This window comes from Gnatocerus cornutus, chromosome 1 (assembly GCF_029298725.1).
Source record: "Gnatocerus cornutus isolate USDA-ARS CGAHR chromosome 1, icGnaCorn1.1, whole genome shotgun sequence".
Lineage (NCBI taxonomy): Eukaryota > Metazoa > Arthropoda > Insecta > Coleoptera > Tenebrionidae > Gnatocerus > Gnatocerus cornutus.
The window spans coordinates 29,538,395-29,554,098 of record NC_142233.1 but is presented as its reverse complement, the minus strand read 5'-3'; the positions used below and the strand labels follow the sequence as shown (position 1 = coordinate 29,554,098).

The 15,704-nt window shown below is 38.0% G+C and overlaps 3 protein-coding genes across 3 annotated transcripts; 1 reads left to right on the top strand and 2 right to left on the bottom strand.

The window, feature by feature from the left end:
• Positions 1-21: 21 nt before the first annotated feature.
• Positions 22-15,152, bottom strand: hop (tyrosine-protein kinase hopscotch). Its single transcript, XM_088038215.1, has 14 exons — positions 14,304-15,152; positions 14,000-14,256; positions 13,821-13,940; positions 13,616-13,776; positions 13,436-13,567; positions 9,239-9,366; positions 8,977-9,189; positions 8,799-8,923; positions 1,949-2,099; positions 1,027-1,878; positions 810-979; positions 578-760; positions 390-527; positions 22-337 (listed from the first exon to the last, which is right to left on the bottom strand). The coding sequence occupies exons 1-13, from the start codon at positions 15,012-15,014 to the stop codon at positions 392-394; spliced, it is 3,339 nt and encodes a 1,112-aa protein (XP_087894341.1). The 5' UTR covers positions 15,015-15,152; the 3' UTR covers positions 22-337; positions 390-391.
• Positions 4,112-6,281, top strand: LOC148181438 (heat shock protein 70 B2-like). Its single transcript, XM_088038225.1, has one exon. It carries the CDS (start codon positions 4,212-4,214, stop codon positions 6,141-6,143), a length of 1,932 nt encoding a protein of 643 aa, XP_087894351.1. The 5' UTR covers positions 4,112-4,211; the 3' UTR covers positions 6,144-6,281.
• LOC148181437 (uncharacterized) lies at positions 9,408-13,424 on the bottom strand. Its single transcript, XM_088038202.1, has 2 exons — positions 12,987-13,424; positions 9,408-12,940 (listed from the first exon to the last, which is right to left on the bottom strand). The coding sequence occupies exons 1-2, from the start codon at positions 13,390-13,392 to the stop codon at positions 9,408-9,410; spliced, it is 3,939 nt and encodes a 1,312-aa protein (XP_087894328.1). The 5' UTR covers positions 13,393-13,424.
• Positions 15,153-15,704: the final 552 nt, after the last annotated feature.

Genomic DNA, 15,704 nt, shown 5'->3' with positions numbered 1-15,704 from the left:
ACACGCACAAAGTGCTAAAACCACAAAACACATTTTTTGGGTTTATTACGAATATATTTACATATTTACAATTAATTGCACGGGAAATGGCACACAAAAGTGCGATAAAGAATAGACAATTGAGCAAAATAGACAACAGGTACTTAAAAAAATCGATGCGTATTAAATAGAAACGTTATAAAAACTGGTGCTCTTTGTTCATATAAAATTCAGGCACACGCAAGTCAATCTCAGTACTAAAACGTCCACCAACAAAGACTATAAATGGGAGTCTTCATGCCAACATGAATAATGAATGTAAAGTCATTATGTGTGGGCGGGTTCGAGGGCACGCAATCTACAAAGTGCAATAAAAACATTAAAAGATCATTGAACATTATCCCACTCACATTCAATATTGCGTCAATAAATCGCGCGTTTCTTGCACAAGTTCTGAAAATGCAGGTCTTCCATGAGGGTCAGAGTGCCAACATGGATAAATAATGCGAATATAAACAGACTGGGGGCAACTTGCCGGACACGGAAATCTGTAAAAGGAAACTCTGAGGTTGTTGTTTTCAAACGTGTGATTATTCACCTGGACCCGCTCTCTAAGGCATCTAATAAAAGTTGCTGTTCTTGACCTTCAACAGGGGCATCGCTGACGTTGGACAATTTCGGTTCTTCGCCCCAATTGAACATTTCGCACATGGTCACTCCGTAAGACCACACGTCGGAACGGACAGAAAATTTGCCGTCGCGTAAACTTTCAGGAGCGTACCTAAAAACCGAATATTATACATGGTGATTCACAAATAGCTTAATTCAACCATTTAATGGGCAGTTCTCTGCTAGTTTTCAAAATGTAGTACTCATTGGTCCCCATAACTTGCGCTAGCCCGAAATCCGAAATCTTCACGTGGTTCTCATCAACCACTAAAATATTCCTCGCCGCCAAATCGCGATGAACAATATTCTTCTTTCCCAAATAATCCATCCCCTGTAAAACACCATTAAAACTCTCCTCCAACTCCCCACGAAACAAACCTCAGCTATATCAAGCGCGTATCTCAACAACTGCTGAGTTTGTAAAATCTCTCTGTTAATCTTCAAGTAACTCTGCAACGAGCCGTGATGAACAAACTCCATCACTAAAGAAATGTCGGGCTCGCGTGAAACCCCTAAAATCCCGACAATGTTCCGGTGTTGGAGTGTCTTCATAATGTTAATCTCCCGTTCAAAATCTTGTAAGCACGACGAAAGTGCCGTAGCTTTGAGTTTTTTGATCGCCACTATTCTGGGTTCGATGTCAGGGTTTGCTGGATACTCCAAAGTCCCTTTGTAGACTTCACCGTAGAAACCTTGTCCGATTCTTCCTTGAAGCACAACGCTGCAGTCTTGGTCCAATTCAAAAATGCTCTGCAACGAGTTGATGCTGTCTAGCGACGTAGTCGCTGTCGAAAAGTTAAAATTTGACAAGATGTTAGAAAAATCGCACGAGTACGTGTCGTCGGAATTTAAGATTTCGTGCGAATTTAACAACCAATTCTGGGATTGACTCCGTAAACTAAGAGGAGCAGTATCCTCTTCCAATTCGTTCGCTGCAATCAAGTCTTCACCATAAGGCATAAAAGTGGATTGCGTTGTATTGGATGTTAGACTGTTTGTAGAAGCAGCGGCGACATTTTGTAGTGTTGAACTTGATTTCGTAAAAACTTTAGCATAGGAATGGATACGTCTCGAATTGTAAACTTGATACAAAATTTGGTTGATATCTCGCATGAGAGCTTGGGGTTGTTTTCTTCGGTGAGGGTCGGCATTCCAACATTCTCTCATGAGCTCATAAATGTCTTTGTCACAAGCCGGAGGGCACGGTAAACGTTTACCGTTTGCATACCACTGTAAGAATAATAATAATAATAATAATATATAATAATAAAAGTGTTTATTTTTGGTGAGGAAAATTTACCCTCATTGTTTGGACGTGGTCGGCAGGTTTCATTTCTTCTCCAAACATGAAAATTTCCCATAAGGTTGTAGCAAAAGCCCACACGTCAGCAGCTGTGGACCGTTTGGCGTAGTCCAAATTTGTGTAACATTCCACGGGCAACCAATGGACTCTAAATAAAGCAATAAAAGGTGATAATGGAGGAACAAGTTCAATCACAAATTTATTAATTCAGATAGGGTCGGAATAGAACTAAATATTTTAATATTGCATAAAATTTGATCAATTAACAAAATAAATATCTATTATATGTTTATTTTTTATTATGATTATTTAATTAGAGCGTGGGAACGGCGTCGAAGGTTTGAGAAAACATGATCTGGAGTATGCACATCTGCCGAAGAGTTTCCAGTTCCCAGCGCGAAGTTCTAGAATGTTCGCGAAACTCACTCAATTCTAACAAATGCATCTCAATTTCTCAGTTTAATTGTCAAAATTAGTGAAATAAACAATTTTTAAAATGATGTATCTTAAGAATCGAAACAAACATACGACTTTGGAATTTTTCAATGCCAATTTCCGCTCTTTAAATAGCTGTATTTTTAATATTATGTTAATAAATAAGGGCCTCATCCTACTCAATACCCATTTATGTAAATCTGAGTCAAAACAAAGTAAAATTGATTAGTTTATCTCTTATGATCTTATATGAATCAAACGAATATTCTAGAACGTTTGTATTAAGTCATAATATTTGGGTATTTACTTTACAAATATGTACCAATGTGAAAGATTTATAGGTAATTCAGTTAAAAAAGGTTCAAACTACGTATGCTAAAAACGATGTTTTCAAAAAATATTCAATTGAATCAGAAGGTTTTCCGCTTCCGGCAAATTCTCGAACCTTCCTATGGAGAGTCTGACCTTCATGGTTTGTTGGAAGTGTGATATATAAACGCAGACTGAGAAGAATATTGCTAATTACAGATTATTTTTTTACCGAAATTTCCCGTATGAAAATGCTGCATGCAGTTTTTGGAGTTTGGCATTATTTTTGGAACAGTAATTCATAGAAAGTTCGAGAGAAAACTGGAACGCTCGGGAATCCTCGCAGCGATCTATACAACGGTCATGCAAGTTTCTCTTCCGGAAAATTCTAGAAGCTTTTGATACAAATTATAAACTTTAAAGACCTCCAGATTTGTTGTTTAACAAACTCATTTATGAATTTATTTTGTTGAATGTGTAAACATCCGAAATTTCCAAAATTAAGAAATCATCGGCTTAAGTCGTTAAGTCCATTTTTGGATAAAATGCGTATTCAATTTTGTGAAAACAAAAACAAAAATGTTTGGCGTTATATTCTTTTATGTGTTGTTATTTCAGAATTAAGAAACATTCTATTTTTAGTCCACAAGTTTTCAAATCTCAGATTTGACGATAAATACAAATAAAATAACGATTTCTCGACCTCCGTTTAAAAAATATAAAATGGACTTAAAAACGATTAAGTCGACGAAATTATACTTAATTCTGTAGCAATTAAATTTTGAACATGATAATTTAAAAAAATCAGAACCAGAATCGCGAATAACCGTTTCTGTTGAACAATAGAAATACGTTCTAGAATGTTCACGCAATCGCTAATCTAATCCATCAAATTCTTATCATTTTTTTAATCGCTACATAACGAATTACAAAAAGATCATAATAACTACTGAAATGAGAATGATTTATTAATTACATAATTAAAAAACTGAACTCAAAAATTATATTTTACATTTATCCACAAATTAAAAAGATTGCAGACGAATTTTATTTATAAATCCTAATTAGTGCCGAATAAATCATTTATTAATTTATTATAAAACATGTAGAAGTTTTTTTAATATTGAATATTCGAAAAACATGAAATTATTTCAATTGTCATGTTATCACCCACTAAAAACTACCGAATTATCCACCAAAAATTATTCTGCAATAATTGAAAAATTGCGGAATATTTCAAATTTGCTCATTTTCACCCAAAATAGAAATTTTAATAACGCAAATTTACTTTACAAACAATAAAATTATTCCGGATAGACGTAGAAATTTCGAGAACATTCGGTCCTGTTCGAGACGAATTGCTCCCTTCCTATATAAGCAGCTGCTTCGCGCGGTATCGCCAGTCATTTGAAAACACGAGAGCGAGCTACAAAGCAACAAAGCGATTCATACAAGCGATTTTAACCAGTGTTTACAAAGAGTTTTATTTCTGAAAAAAAAAATCCAGTCAAGAAAAATGGTGAAATCTCCAGCAGTTGGTATCGACTTGGGAACAACCTACTCCTGTGTTGGAGTCTGGCAACATGGAAAAGTGGAAATCATCGCCAACGACCAAGGTAACAGAACAACACCAAGTTATGTTGCCTTCACCGACACCGAGCGTCTCCTCGGGGACGCCGCGAAAAATCAAGTCGCGATGAATCCCAGTAACACAGTCTTCGATGCTAAACGTCTGATTGGAAGAAAATTCGACGATCCGAAAATCCAACAAGATTTGAAACATTGGCCCTTCAAAGTCATCAGCGATGGTGGAAAGCCGAAAATCCAAGTTGAGCACAAAGGAGAGACGAAGAAGTTCGCCCCTGAAGAAGTCAGTTCCATGGTGTTGACCAAAATGAAGGAAACAGCTGAAGCGTATTTGGGAACAACAATCAAGGATGCAGTCATCACTGTGCCTGCTTATTTCAACGATTCACAGAGGCAAGCCACTAAAGACGCTGGTGCTATTGCCGGGTTAAACGTAATGAGGATCATCAATGAACCTACGGCAGCAGCATTGGCGTATGGTTTGGACAAAAACCTCAAAGGGGAAAGAAACGTTTTGATTTTCGACCTCGGTGGTGGCACCTTTGATGTTTCCATCCTCACCATCGATGAAGGGTCGCTGTTTGAAGTGAGGTCTACAGCTGGTGACACTCACTTGGGCGGCGAAGACTTTGACAACCGACTAGTCAATCATTTGGCCGACGAGTTCAAACGCAAGTACAAGAAGGATCTGAGAAGCAACCCAAGAGCCCTCCGACGTCTACGAACCGCCGCTGAAAGAGCGAAACGTACATTATCGTCAAGCACTGAGGCCAGCATCGAGATTGACGCCCTCTTCGACGGAATCGACTTCTACACTAAACTCAGCAGAGCACGATTCGAAGAACTCAACGCCGATCTGTTTCGAGGAACTCTACAACCAGTGGAAAAAGCTTTAACTGACGCTAAAATGGACAAGGGAATGATCCACGACATCGTCTTAGTCGGCGGCTCCACCCGCATCCCGAAAATCCAACAACTCCTCCAAAATTACTTCAACGGAAAATCATTGAATCTCTCAATCAACCCAGATGAAGCTGTTGCCTACGGCGCCGCTGTCCAAGCAGCTGTTCTAAGTGGCGAAACAGATTCGAAAATCCAAGATGTCCTTCTAGTCGATGTAACACCTCTGTCTTTGGGTATCGAAACCGCTGGAGGCGTCATGACAAAGATCATCGAACGTAATGCAAGAATTCCATGCAAACAAACTCAAACCTTCACAACATATTCTGACAACCAACCTGCAGTCACCATCCAAGTCTTCGAAGGAGAAAGGGCAATGACCAAAGACAACAACCTATTAGGAAACTTCGATTTGACTGGAATTCCACCAGCACCACGTGGAGTTCCCAAAATTGAAGTCACTTTCGACCTCGATGCCAACGGTATCCTTAACGTCTCCGCTAAAGACACCAGTTCTGGAAATTCCCGCAACATCACCATCAAGAATGATAAGGGAAGACTGTCCCAGAAGGACATCGACAGAATGGTTGCTGAAGCCGAGAGGTACAAAGAAGAAGATGAAAAGCAGAGGACGAAAATCGCAGCTAGTAACCAACTAGAAGGTTACATCTTCCAGCTGAAACAAGCAGTCTCTGAATGTGGAGAGAAACTGTCGTCCTCAGACAAAGAAACGGTTACAAGGGAATGCGATAACTGCTTGCAATGGTTGGACTCGAATACTTTGGCAGAGAAGGAGGAATATGAGGACAAACAGAAACAGATAACTTCCACCTGCAGTCCGATCATGGCGAAACTATATCAAGGCCAGTCTGCGGGTGGTATGCCAGGGAGCTGTGGACAACAAGCTGGCGGATTTGGAGGGCAGAAGCAGAATGGGCCTACCATCGAAGAGGTTGATTAATTCTCTCCATGAAATGTATTCATTTTCTACCGCATTTATTTATAACTACTCCTATTTTTTATAGTTTCTTATTGAATTCCATGTGATAGTTTTGTAATATCTTAGTTTGTAGTTAAAGACTGATTTGTTATGCAATGAAATAAAAATTTATTTGTTTAAAACTTGTATTTTTTGACTACCTTATAATAGGGGCTATTCTGTATCGAGTCGGTTAAATTTAAAGGGTGGTTAAATTTTAAAGGTCCTTTAAAATGAAATTCCTATTCTGTATCAGCCAAGTCCGTTAAAATTTTAACCTAGGTACGTTAAAAAACTGCTTATTTTAAGGGCTAGTCGAAGCCATCCCTTAAATTTAACAGGGTTTCTGTTTGACAGTTCGATGCTTGATATTTTTATAAATATTGCAATTATAACATAATTCTTCCACAAATTTGTTGCAACTCAAAAATGGCATTGGATGGTTTAATACATTTGATAATTATGCATGATGAAGAAGATCGAATACGAAGGTAAAATTAGAGGTTAGATTATAAATGTTTACCTAAAGCTTAAATTATTTGCAGAAATGAAGTTCGTATAAAACACTGACACTTGAGAGATTCAAGCGATCCATTTACATTGCCGGATAAATTATTTATAAAATTGTTTAATTGTTGGACCAACTCTTCCCATTTGTTTTCAAATCTCTTCAATTCAACAGCATTTCTGGCTCTGCCCTCAATTAAGAAAGGATGTTCCTCCAAATATGCAATTAAACCTTCTTTTTGTTTTTTGGTAATTCTTGGAGCTCTCGACATATTTATTTAAACTTTTAAACAAAGTAAGGTAGAGGATCAACTAGACGCACCAAGCACAACCACAATAATGAACACAAATTCTAGATCAAAATAACTTACCTTCTTGTAATAAAATAAGATGGAAAGAAAATCAGCACGTTTCGATTATAAATATTTTGCATATTATTATCTTTGACCCAAACTTTGCCTGCTCATGGGTTTTTCGAAGTACATCTTGAAGCCAGATGTTGCATCTAAAGGTGCTATCAAACCAGAAACAAGAAATTTTCATTTTTTGTAGCGTTTATACGTTTGTAACAACGAAACAAATATATTTATTTTTTTATTTGCTTCGTTTGAATTTAAGTCGATGTCACATAAAGCGCACGCGCACGATTACAACAGCCTACTTTCGGGTCCGAAAACCTACCACCATGGCTGGTTCACAATCGAATTAACAGACGTACGTTAAAATTCTCCATTTTAACGTACTACGTTTATTTCATGATACAGAATAGCTATTTAAACCCCGCACCGTTAAATCGGACTATTTTAACCTACCCTTTAAATTTAACAGACCCGATACAGAATAGCCCCTAATAAGGGCTATTCTGTATCGAGTCTGTTAATTTTAAAGGTATGTTAAAATTATAAAGGTCCCTTAAAGTGAAATTCCTATTCTGTATCACCGAAGTCCGTTAAAATTTTAACCGAAGTACGTTAAAAAGCTGCTTATTTTAAAGGCAAGCCGAGGCCATCCTTTAAATTTAACAGGGTGCTTTTAGATTCACTTTGACAGTTGGTTTCGAGGTTATTTAATAAATGTTACGAAATAAGATGAATTTTGTTGAATTCTTCAAATGCAATTACATCAAATTTGATGCATTTGATAAATTTTTGATAACAAAGAAATCACATGTATGAGGTGAAATTTGAAGTTACTTTAATTATTATTGAATGAATTTTTATATTCAGATAAAACATGAAATTTAATTTGAATTAGCAATTAAAGCGAGCCATTTTCTTCGTCGAATAAATAATTTATGATTCAAATTGTTCCGATTATTTAAATAAATTTAAATAAAACCCTTTGATTCTAATAAACAATTTAAAATAGTAATATTATGTTGTATTAGTATTGTAAAATGCATTTTCACATTAGATTTTTATTTAAGAGCTCTATACGATGGATAGCGACTTGGTCATGTTCTAAAAATTACAGAAATGCATTCTAGACACTCATTAAAATAGTTTCAAAAAGATATCGACAAAGTAATGTTCGCAAATAATTTACCTATTTGTAATAAATAAAACTAAGTAAAAAACTGCACGTTTTGGTAATAAATAAATTTGCATTTTATTATCTTTGACCTAAACTTTTAATATGCAAGGATTTTCTACATTCCTAAATATTGATGTTGGACCAAAATGACCAAAAAATGTGTTTCAAGTTTCCAGTTACGTTTATACATTGTTCAAATATTTTTTTTAATATTATTTACGATTTGTCATTCTCATTAGTTTCATTTCTCTCGATGATAGTAGTGAAAATCACAAAATGCGCACGCGCAAACATACCACTAGGGCTCGTTCACAATCGAATTAACAGACGTACGTTAAAATTCTCCATTTTAACGAACTACGTTTATTTCATGATACAGAATAGCTATTTAAACCCCGCACCGTTAAATCTGACTATTTTAACGTACCCTTTAAATTTAACAGACTCGATACAGAATAGCCCCTATTATTCCCCAAAAAAACTAATCTTTTGGAAATATGAGTTATGCCTTCGACTGAAGAAACAACCTCGGGTTTGTAAAGCAATTTAAACTCCTGATTGGAGTTCAAAAATAGTAAATTCTGTTTCTCTACTTACTCTTTTGAAGCATACGAAACATGTATCCCAGGATCCGTCAGTTTTACAGTGAACGAATTTTCGTCGTGGCAGCTGACCATGAGTTTTCTGCAACGGATGTTCCCATGGACGATTCCATTTTCTTTCTACATTAAAAAAGACAATTTAATCCAAATTTTCACGAAGAGAAATTACGTACCAAATGCCAAAGAGCTGTGGCAAGATTACTGGCAGCTTCAATCAAATCCACTTTTTTCAAAATGCCTTTATTTTCACGCAAATATTCGTCCAAGGGGCCCAAGCGAAAATACTCCAATACCAAAGAGACATTGCTAGCCAACGTAATGCCAAAAAGTCGAACAATTGCGCTCGACTGTAAATACGCATATTGGCCAGCAAGATCAAGATATTCCTACAATTACAACAATTATTAAACTTGAGGGTCTTGTTAAACCAAATACCTGTAGATATTTGTCTCGGGATTCCGGCGTGAGACACTTCATTGCCACTTCGATCTTTTTTCCCTTTGTAACCTTCCACATGCATCTGTACGTCGTTGTAATCCCTCTGGAACCGTCTTTTTTCTGTCCTGATTAACAAAAAGACGAAAATTAAGAAAACCATTTTTTATTACCACTTTGTTTTAAGGGTGCAATACTTGAAATAGACAAACAAAAACAAACACACTAAAGCTATAACGAAAATTACAATAAAAATAAGTGCGTAAAAAACATTTTCTTCTGTTGACAGCCACCCGAAAAAAGGCTTAGTCATTTCATCTTCCATCAAGTTTGTGTAAAAATTAGGCGCCTTCTTCACTTCCATTCGAATGTAATTGGTTACCCACGACAATTGCAGATCTTTTTGCTCAACGACGCACTTCCAATCCCCGGAATGGGAGGTGTTCAGGCGATCGAAAGACTCGGAGTTCACTGCTGCCAACATTGTTATTCCGTAGTCTTTATAAACGTCACTATTGAGATACAATTTCAACGACAAATCAGAGTAGATGTAGCCCAAGACCACTGATTTACAACGTAGTACAACTGAGCGACTCGCCCTGGTTTTGATGGTGTAGTCGTCGCTGATAACAGCCAGAGAAATGACCCTAAGTACCACTTTCTTCTTGTTGATTCTGTACAACATGCAGACATAGACTCCAGAATCCTCAATGTCTACATTTCTGATGACTAAATCGTCTCCTTGGAAAAGTACACGAGTTTCATCTTCATGAACGAAGACTCCGTTGTGTGTCCATTCATAGTAGGCATCAGGAGACTCGGTTCGAATTATCTTCAACATCTTATCATCATTAGGAAAAACAACAGATTTTCCTTCTTTCACAACAAAACTAAACTGGTGAGTTCTTAGATTCTCCCTTATTTTTTCAAGGGTGTCAGGGCTGACGTCACCGCACAGGAAATCATTACAGATTCCGGTTGACTTGTGAGAACCTGGACAAAGTCTTCCAAGGATGTTAGGCTTGGGATTTGTACAATTGCGAGTGCGGTAACCTTCACCACCTCCACATTTTACTGTGCAGTGCCACGGCGACCACTCTGACCACCCTCCGTCCCGTGGAGGTCCATCAATATCCAGAGGCTCACAGTTAGCACTCCAAGTAACAGAACCTCTTTCTATAGAGACAGTAAACCAGTAAATCAACAGAAGCTTGTCGCCACTGTAAGTGAAAACAGTGGAATTTTCTTTGGTGATGTTAAGAGAGTATTCATCGAACACCACGTCAAAGCGTGTCCAGTTATTGGGACTAAATAAGTCAGAATGGAGGGTTTCTTTCTTTACAACTTCGTCGACTTCTAAGTTGATTTGTTTCATAAATGAGTTGAAGGTGAGAGTGTGGAAAAGTGAGGTACTCGGGAGTGACATCAGAGGTATTGTTACTATCCCTTCACCACGAAATAACACGGTGAAATTCCGATGTACTAGATTTTCAAAAGGGGACCATAAACCCACCGGCATTATCTTGGAGAAGGTGTTGGAAGTAGCGATCTCAGTGTGACATTCTTCACTCTGCAGGAAAAAACCAATTGGATTCCCTTCCAACGTCCCGAAGGATAAAAACTTAGGATCAAAGACTTCGTCGCTAATGTATTCAACGAAACTGTTCGGCACTCCTTTGAAACCCAAAGAAATTTCTCCTTGGCGCATCAGTAATCGGAAGTCAGTCCATTTCCCTGAAGCGATTAAGTGAACAAAAGTCTTCTCTTTTTTCACTTCATCGTTGTGGTAGAAGAGTACTTTTTCGTTACCTTTGGCGCCCAACACCAATGAAAATCTATCGTCTCCTTCTTTGGGGTAAAAATCGAATTGCACGGCATCGGGGAGGTCTGGGTTCCACTGTTTTAAACCGAATTCTAAACCGGTGATCTTCCAGGATGGAACTATGTAGACTTTGCGCCCTTTTAAGCCAGCTGTCATAATAACTATGCGTTCTTCAGGTCTATCGCAATCTCTAATATTACACAAGTCTTTGACAACCTCCGTGTTATTGGCATAACACCAAGTGCCCCCAGTGTCACGTGCTGGATTTCGACAGTAATTCTGCACATCCTCGATATCACGATCCGCGTATAGAGTCTCATTCAAGTACTCTGGATCCACGAAACTGGACGAATTATCAAACCAATAAAAACACGTCCGATTTGATCGAGTCATTGAGAGTTTTCCAACGTAATCATTTCCGGTCCCTGCCATTCTACACTCTTCAGATTTACATTTTCGGAGTCCACAGTAGCTTTTTTCAACATCGTTATTATTGAAAGTGTAACAATAAGTACGTTTTTCTTCCTCGGGCTTCCGACAGTAATTCCAGACTTTTAAAGTACTGTTTTCTGGAAAGTTTTCTCCGTGTTGGGAGGGAACAATCTTGGCGGACCACGGCAAACATGGTTTGCCCTCGCTAGTGACACTTTGCGTGCCCTTGTAGTTTTCTTCATCTTGATTTAACGCACACTCCGGTAACAGAGCTTGTGGTGGTTTTGTTCCTTCTGGGGGTACGCAGAAAAAGGTCCAATGAGCCAATGTGGAAGAACTCGGTGAGAACCAACGCATGCTCCTAAACAACTCGTGCTGAATCTCAAAAATCATGTGGGTACCGACGGTTTTTGTCCAATAGAACTGCATTGTGTCGGCGAAGAACGCTATAGAGAATTCGTGCCAATTCCAATAATTCAAGATGTCAGGAAGATCGAGCTCTTTCACAATAACATTTGAGTCTTCCTTGTTACTAATAGTGACCCTCGACATTTGATTGTCACGTTGTAACACGAATTTAGTATGAGGATAATCAACCGTAGGGCTCGGAACAAACAAAAGATAAACCGAATGAAACCCTCGCAGATAAAAGAGTAGTTCTTGTCCAACTTCAGTGGTTTTCAACGGCCAAAACTGTTGAAACTGGGGACCTGTCGTGGTCTGCACGTCACACTCAAAGTCGTCCATGCAGAAAGGAAAAGTCCAAACTACGTTAGTACCGCGCGCTGAGTAAAAATCGAACTGACTCTTTTGGTACCCTAGTAAATTATTTTTGGTTCTGTACTCGGCCAAGAAAATCGGTTTAATTTGGCCCAGGTACGACAAAGTCACGAACGGTGCGGTCCATGAGAGGGTAAACATTGTGAAATCCGTCGACTTTAGAATTCTAGGAGTGTCTTCATACTCTGGTTTATCCTTATTCCCGAAGGTCAAGGCGCTCCCTTTGTTGGAAAGATGGATTTCAAAACCAACACCGAGATCTTTCAACGTGGTGCCGTCCACGGGTAACGCAAGCAGTGAAAGGACTAATCTTGCGCTGGCGTTCGAGTAGGAGTCAGAATCCCAAATTTTTACCCCAAAATTGAATTCCGTCAGCGTGTTATTAAAGTCAGTATAGTGAGTGTAGTTTGGGGTGTCCCTAGTGAACACTTCACAATCCGGCGCGTGACAAAACGGAATATCGCAGTATTCTCGCTCAATTTCGTCGGTGTCGTCGTTTTCAACGAAGCACCAAGGGCCCCCAATATCCCCATTCGGGTTCCTGCAGTACTTATTTGCGTTTGATAGTCCTTCAGGAAACTGTGTCTTGCTGAACTTGTCGTACGACACAAACTCGCCCCTTTCTTTGACTTTTTCTCTGTTTTTGTTCCATTTCAAGCACTTGCGATCTGTGATAACATAATGAGTGGCAATCATTGACAAAGAAGTTTAAACCTGATAGTGCTCTCTTTTGTTTTCCTGAATACTCCATTCCAGGCCCTGTGACCCTACAGTCTTTCAAAGAACACAAAGGTATGGCACATGTCTCAAATTTTAGATCTAAATTCATGGTGTAGCACCAAGGTCCTTCTGCATTTTTCGTGGGGTTTCTGCAGTAGTTTTTCGCTTTTTTTCGGGAATATTCGGGAAACATTTCGTCGAGAATTGTCTCATCGACACGATGGGGGCTATTTGACGACCAAGATTGGCATCTCACCCAAGACTCTGTCTTGGCGATGTCGCCCAGATATTCCAGGCCTAAATGACTAAGTTTGCAAATTGTCAAGTCGGTGGTGTTGTCGCTTTCATCGCTTGCACGAACAAAGTAAAAATACGCGGTAAGAGCTAAGCGTAAAAACATGATTGACGTAACACGTCACGAGAAAAAAATCAGGAAAAACTACCTTTAAACACTTGAAGATTTTTGCAATTTATGCAAATTGGTGCTGCGGGCATTATGTTGTTGATTACAGAGGTGTCTGTAATTGAATCTCCAGGTAGAAGGTCACTCTGGCAAAGCAACAATGGAGAAATATCTGAAAGAGACATTATTACACTCTTGTAGAACGACAATTTATCAGTACCGTATTCAGAAGGAGGTAAACATTCTTGTAAATAAATGGCACCATTAGGATCATTGTACGCCGAAATGAGCTGCTGGATACTTTTGTACCTTGTTAAGTCATCATTGAAGATAAATTCGTCGCCGGAAATCTTCTCCAATTTGTACGTTTTCGGCTTCAAACTACAATTTTTTGTGAGTACTAGTTTGGCAAAAGGGGAATTTACCTGTCTTTCATGCAAACGTCGATGTAGAAGTCGTTGTATTTTGCTGCACTTTCTCTGATGATGAAGCAGCCGGGGCGATTACTGCGCTTTTCTTCGAGTTTGGCGTAAGAAAATTCGCCTCTGTGCAAAATGCATGTGATATATTGGAATAAAATAAAATATGAGCGTTTTTTCCTTACCCAACTGGTCCATGACACTTCATTGCATACAGTTTTTGTAGAGATGGAGTCGGAACATCTTTACAAATATTGAAGGTCCATTTACAAGTCAACCTGTAGTAGCCATCCAACAAACTTATAAATGAGAACATGGTGTGAAGAGAATTGAACTTCAAATAAAATGGGATTCCATTCTTTCTGCTCAACTCTACAGTTCCATCTTCATCTCTTATGGAAATGAAACCAAGCTCCTCAATTGTACAAATTTGATTCCATTGCTGAAAACTTGAAATGAACCTGGGGGGTATGAAAATCTAATTTTTACCTCTTTCTTTGATTCTAAGCAGAACTTTAAGCCATGGTAGGCTACTACTTTAATAAAAATTGAACAAATAGCGCCATCTTCCTCAGTTACCGCTTTGTACATCTCAGCTAGATACTCAGGTGCAATAATATCCAACTGTTTTAAATATTCTGCTTTAACATACTTGGCGTCATGCACAGACTTTTGAAGTTTTCCCAGAGTATCATGAATAGGTTTTTTGATGAAAAAGGAGTGTCTTTTTAAAACTTCCTTGGGTATGTATTTTTTGTACTCATTTTCAACAGTCTCACGTGGTATATCCTTCTCTAACATCACTCTATACATATCCGTGATCCCCAATCCCACCAATTCGCGGCGATACTTTTCATAAACAATATCAGGAATCTTGTTTTCCAAAACATCATTTCTAGCTTGATGAAAATAATAATCATAACTCTTCTCGTCAATTTTCCGCAATTTTGAGACATTTGGTACTTTGAACCGGATACGAAATTCAAAGTGAGTGTACTTTTCACTAAACACCGCTGAGGGACGCAGAAAATTTTGCTTGCCTGTTATGCGAAGAGCAAACAAGTGTCTACTCAAAGGTGAAATTCCAAGTTGTTTACAAATATGGATACACACATCTTCAGCAGTTGTTGTGGAGTTGTACGGAACCTCAAACACTTTTCCATCAAGGGCTGTGTTAATTTTTAGTTGGGGTTCCGACATTTTTTGGTTAAAGATATCGGGAGATGTATCTGGAAGAATGAAACGGGACCAGACTTCGGCGAACACATCAGACTCCACAAGTGCTGAAAACAAACACGGTTTGTTTGAACTAGCCCAGGTTTTATTGGAAAATTATTAAAAGTCTCGGAACTACTTCACAATAAAGATAAAAAGTTGTAATTATTTATATGCAGGTATTTTTATTATGGTCGCTAGTGTAGGTTTCTGAAGTACCAACCGCGAAACGACAGGTCAAAATAGCGGGTTTTTTAAATTTTAGATTGCGATTTTTTAGTCTAAGTTTTTGAATGAACAAAAAAGCATTTAATTCAAAAGTTAGCAAACTTGTTTTAAAACTTTTATACACAATTATAAGTACATAAACTTGAAAATTTGAGAATTCTTCTTATCTATTACGTAACATTATACAGTAAAACCTGTGTAAAACGGAACCTGTAAAAGCTGGAAACCTGTTCATTACGGAAAATTTTGATGGTCCCGGTAAAATTACTCTTTAAAAATACCTGTATATGCTGGAACCTGCTCAACGAACACGGAAGCCAAAAAACCATCGAATTTTTAAATCGGAAATTTTTTATTTACTGCTTCAAATTTTCTAAGAAAAAATTTGGAATTCTTCGAAAAAATGTCATCCGCGGACTGTTTTGTTTATTTTGTTTGCCTTATATT

Excerpts from the sequence above, each read along its gene's own strand:
- hop (XM_088038215.1), bottom strand. The coding sequence starts at position 15,014 with ATGTCGGAACCCCAACTAAAAATTAACACAGCCCTTGATGGAAAAGTG. Across the intron at positions 13,568-13,615 it reads TTTACCTCCTTCTGAATACG|ATATTTCTCCATTGTTGCTT; the intron begins GTACTGATAAAT and ends TGTCTCTTTCAG. Across the intron at positions 528-577 it reads GCCTTAGAGAGCGGGTCCAG|ATTTCCGTGTCCGGCAAGTT; the intron begins GTGAATAATCAC and ends TTCCTTTTACAG.
- LOC148181437 (XM_088038202.1), bottom strand. The coding sequence starts at position 13,392 with ATGTTTTTACGCTTAGCTCTTACCGCGTATTTTTACTTTGTTCGTGCA. Across the intron at positions 12,941-12,986 it reads ACAAAAGAGAGCACTATCAG|ATCGCAAGTGCTTGAAATGG; the intron begins GTTTAAACTTCT and ends ATGTTATCACAG.
- LOC148181438 (XM_088038225.1), top strand. The coding sequence starts at position 4,212 with ATGGTGAAATCTCCAGCAGTTGGTATCGACTTGGGAACAACCTACTCC.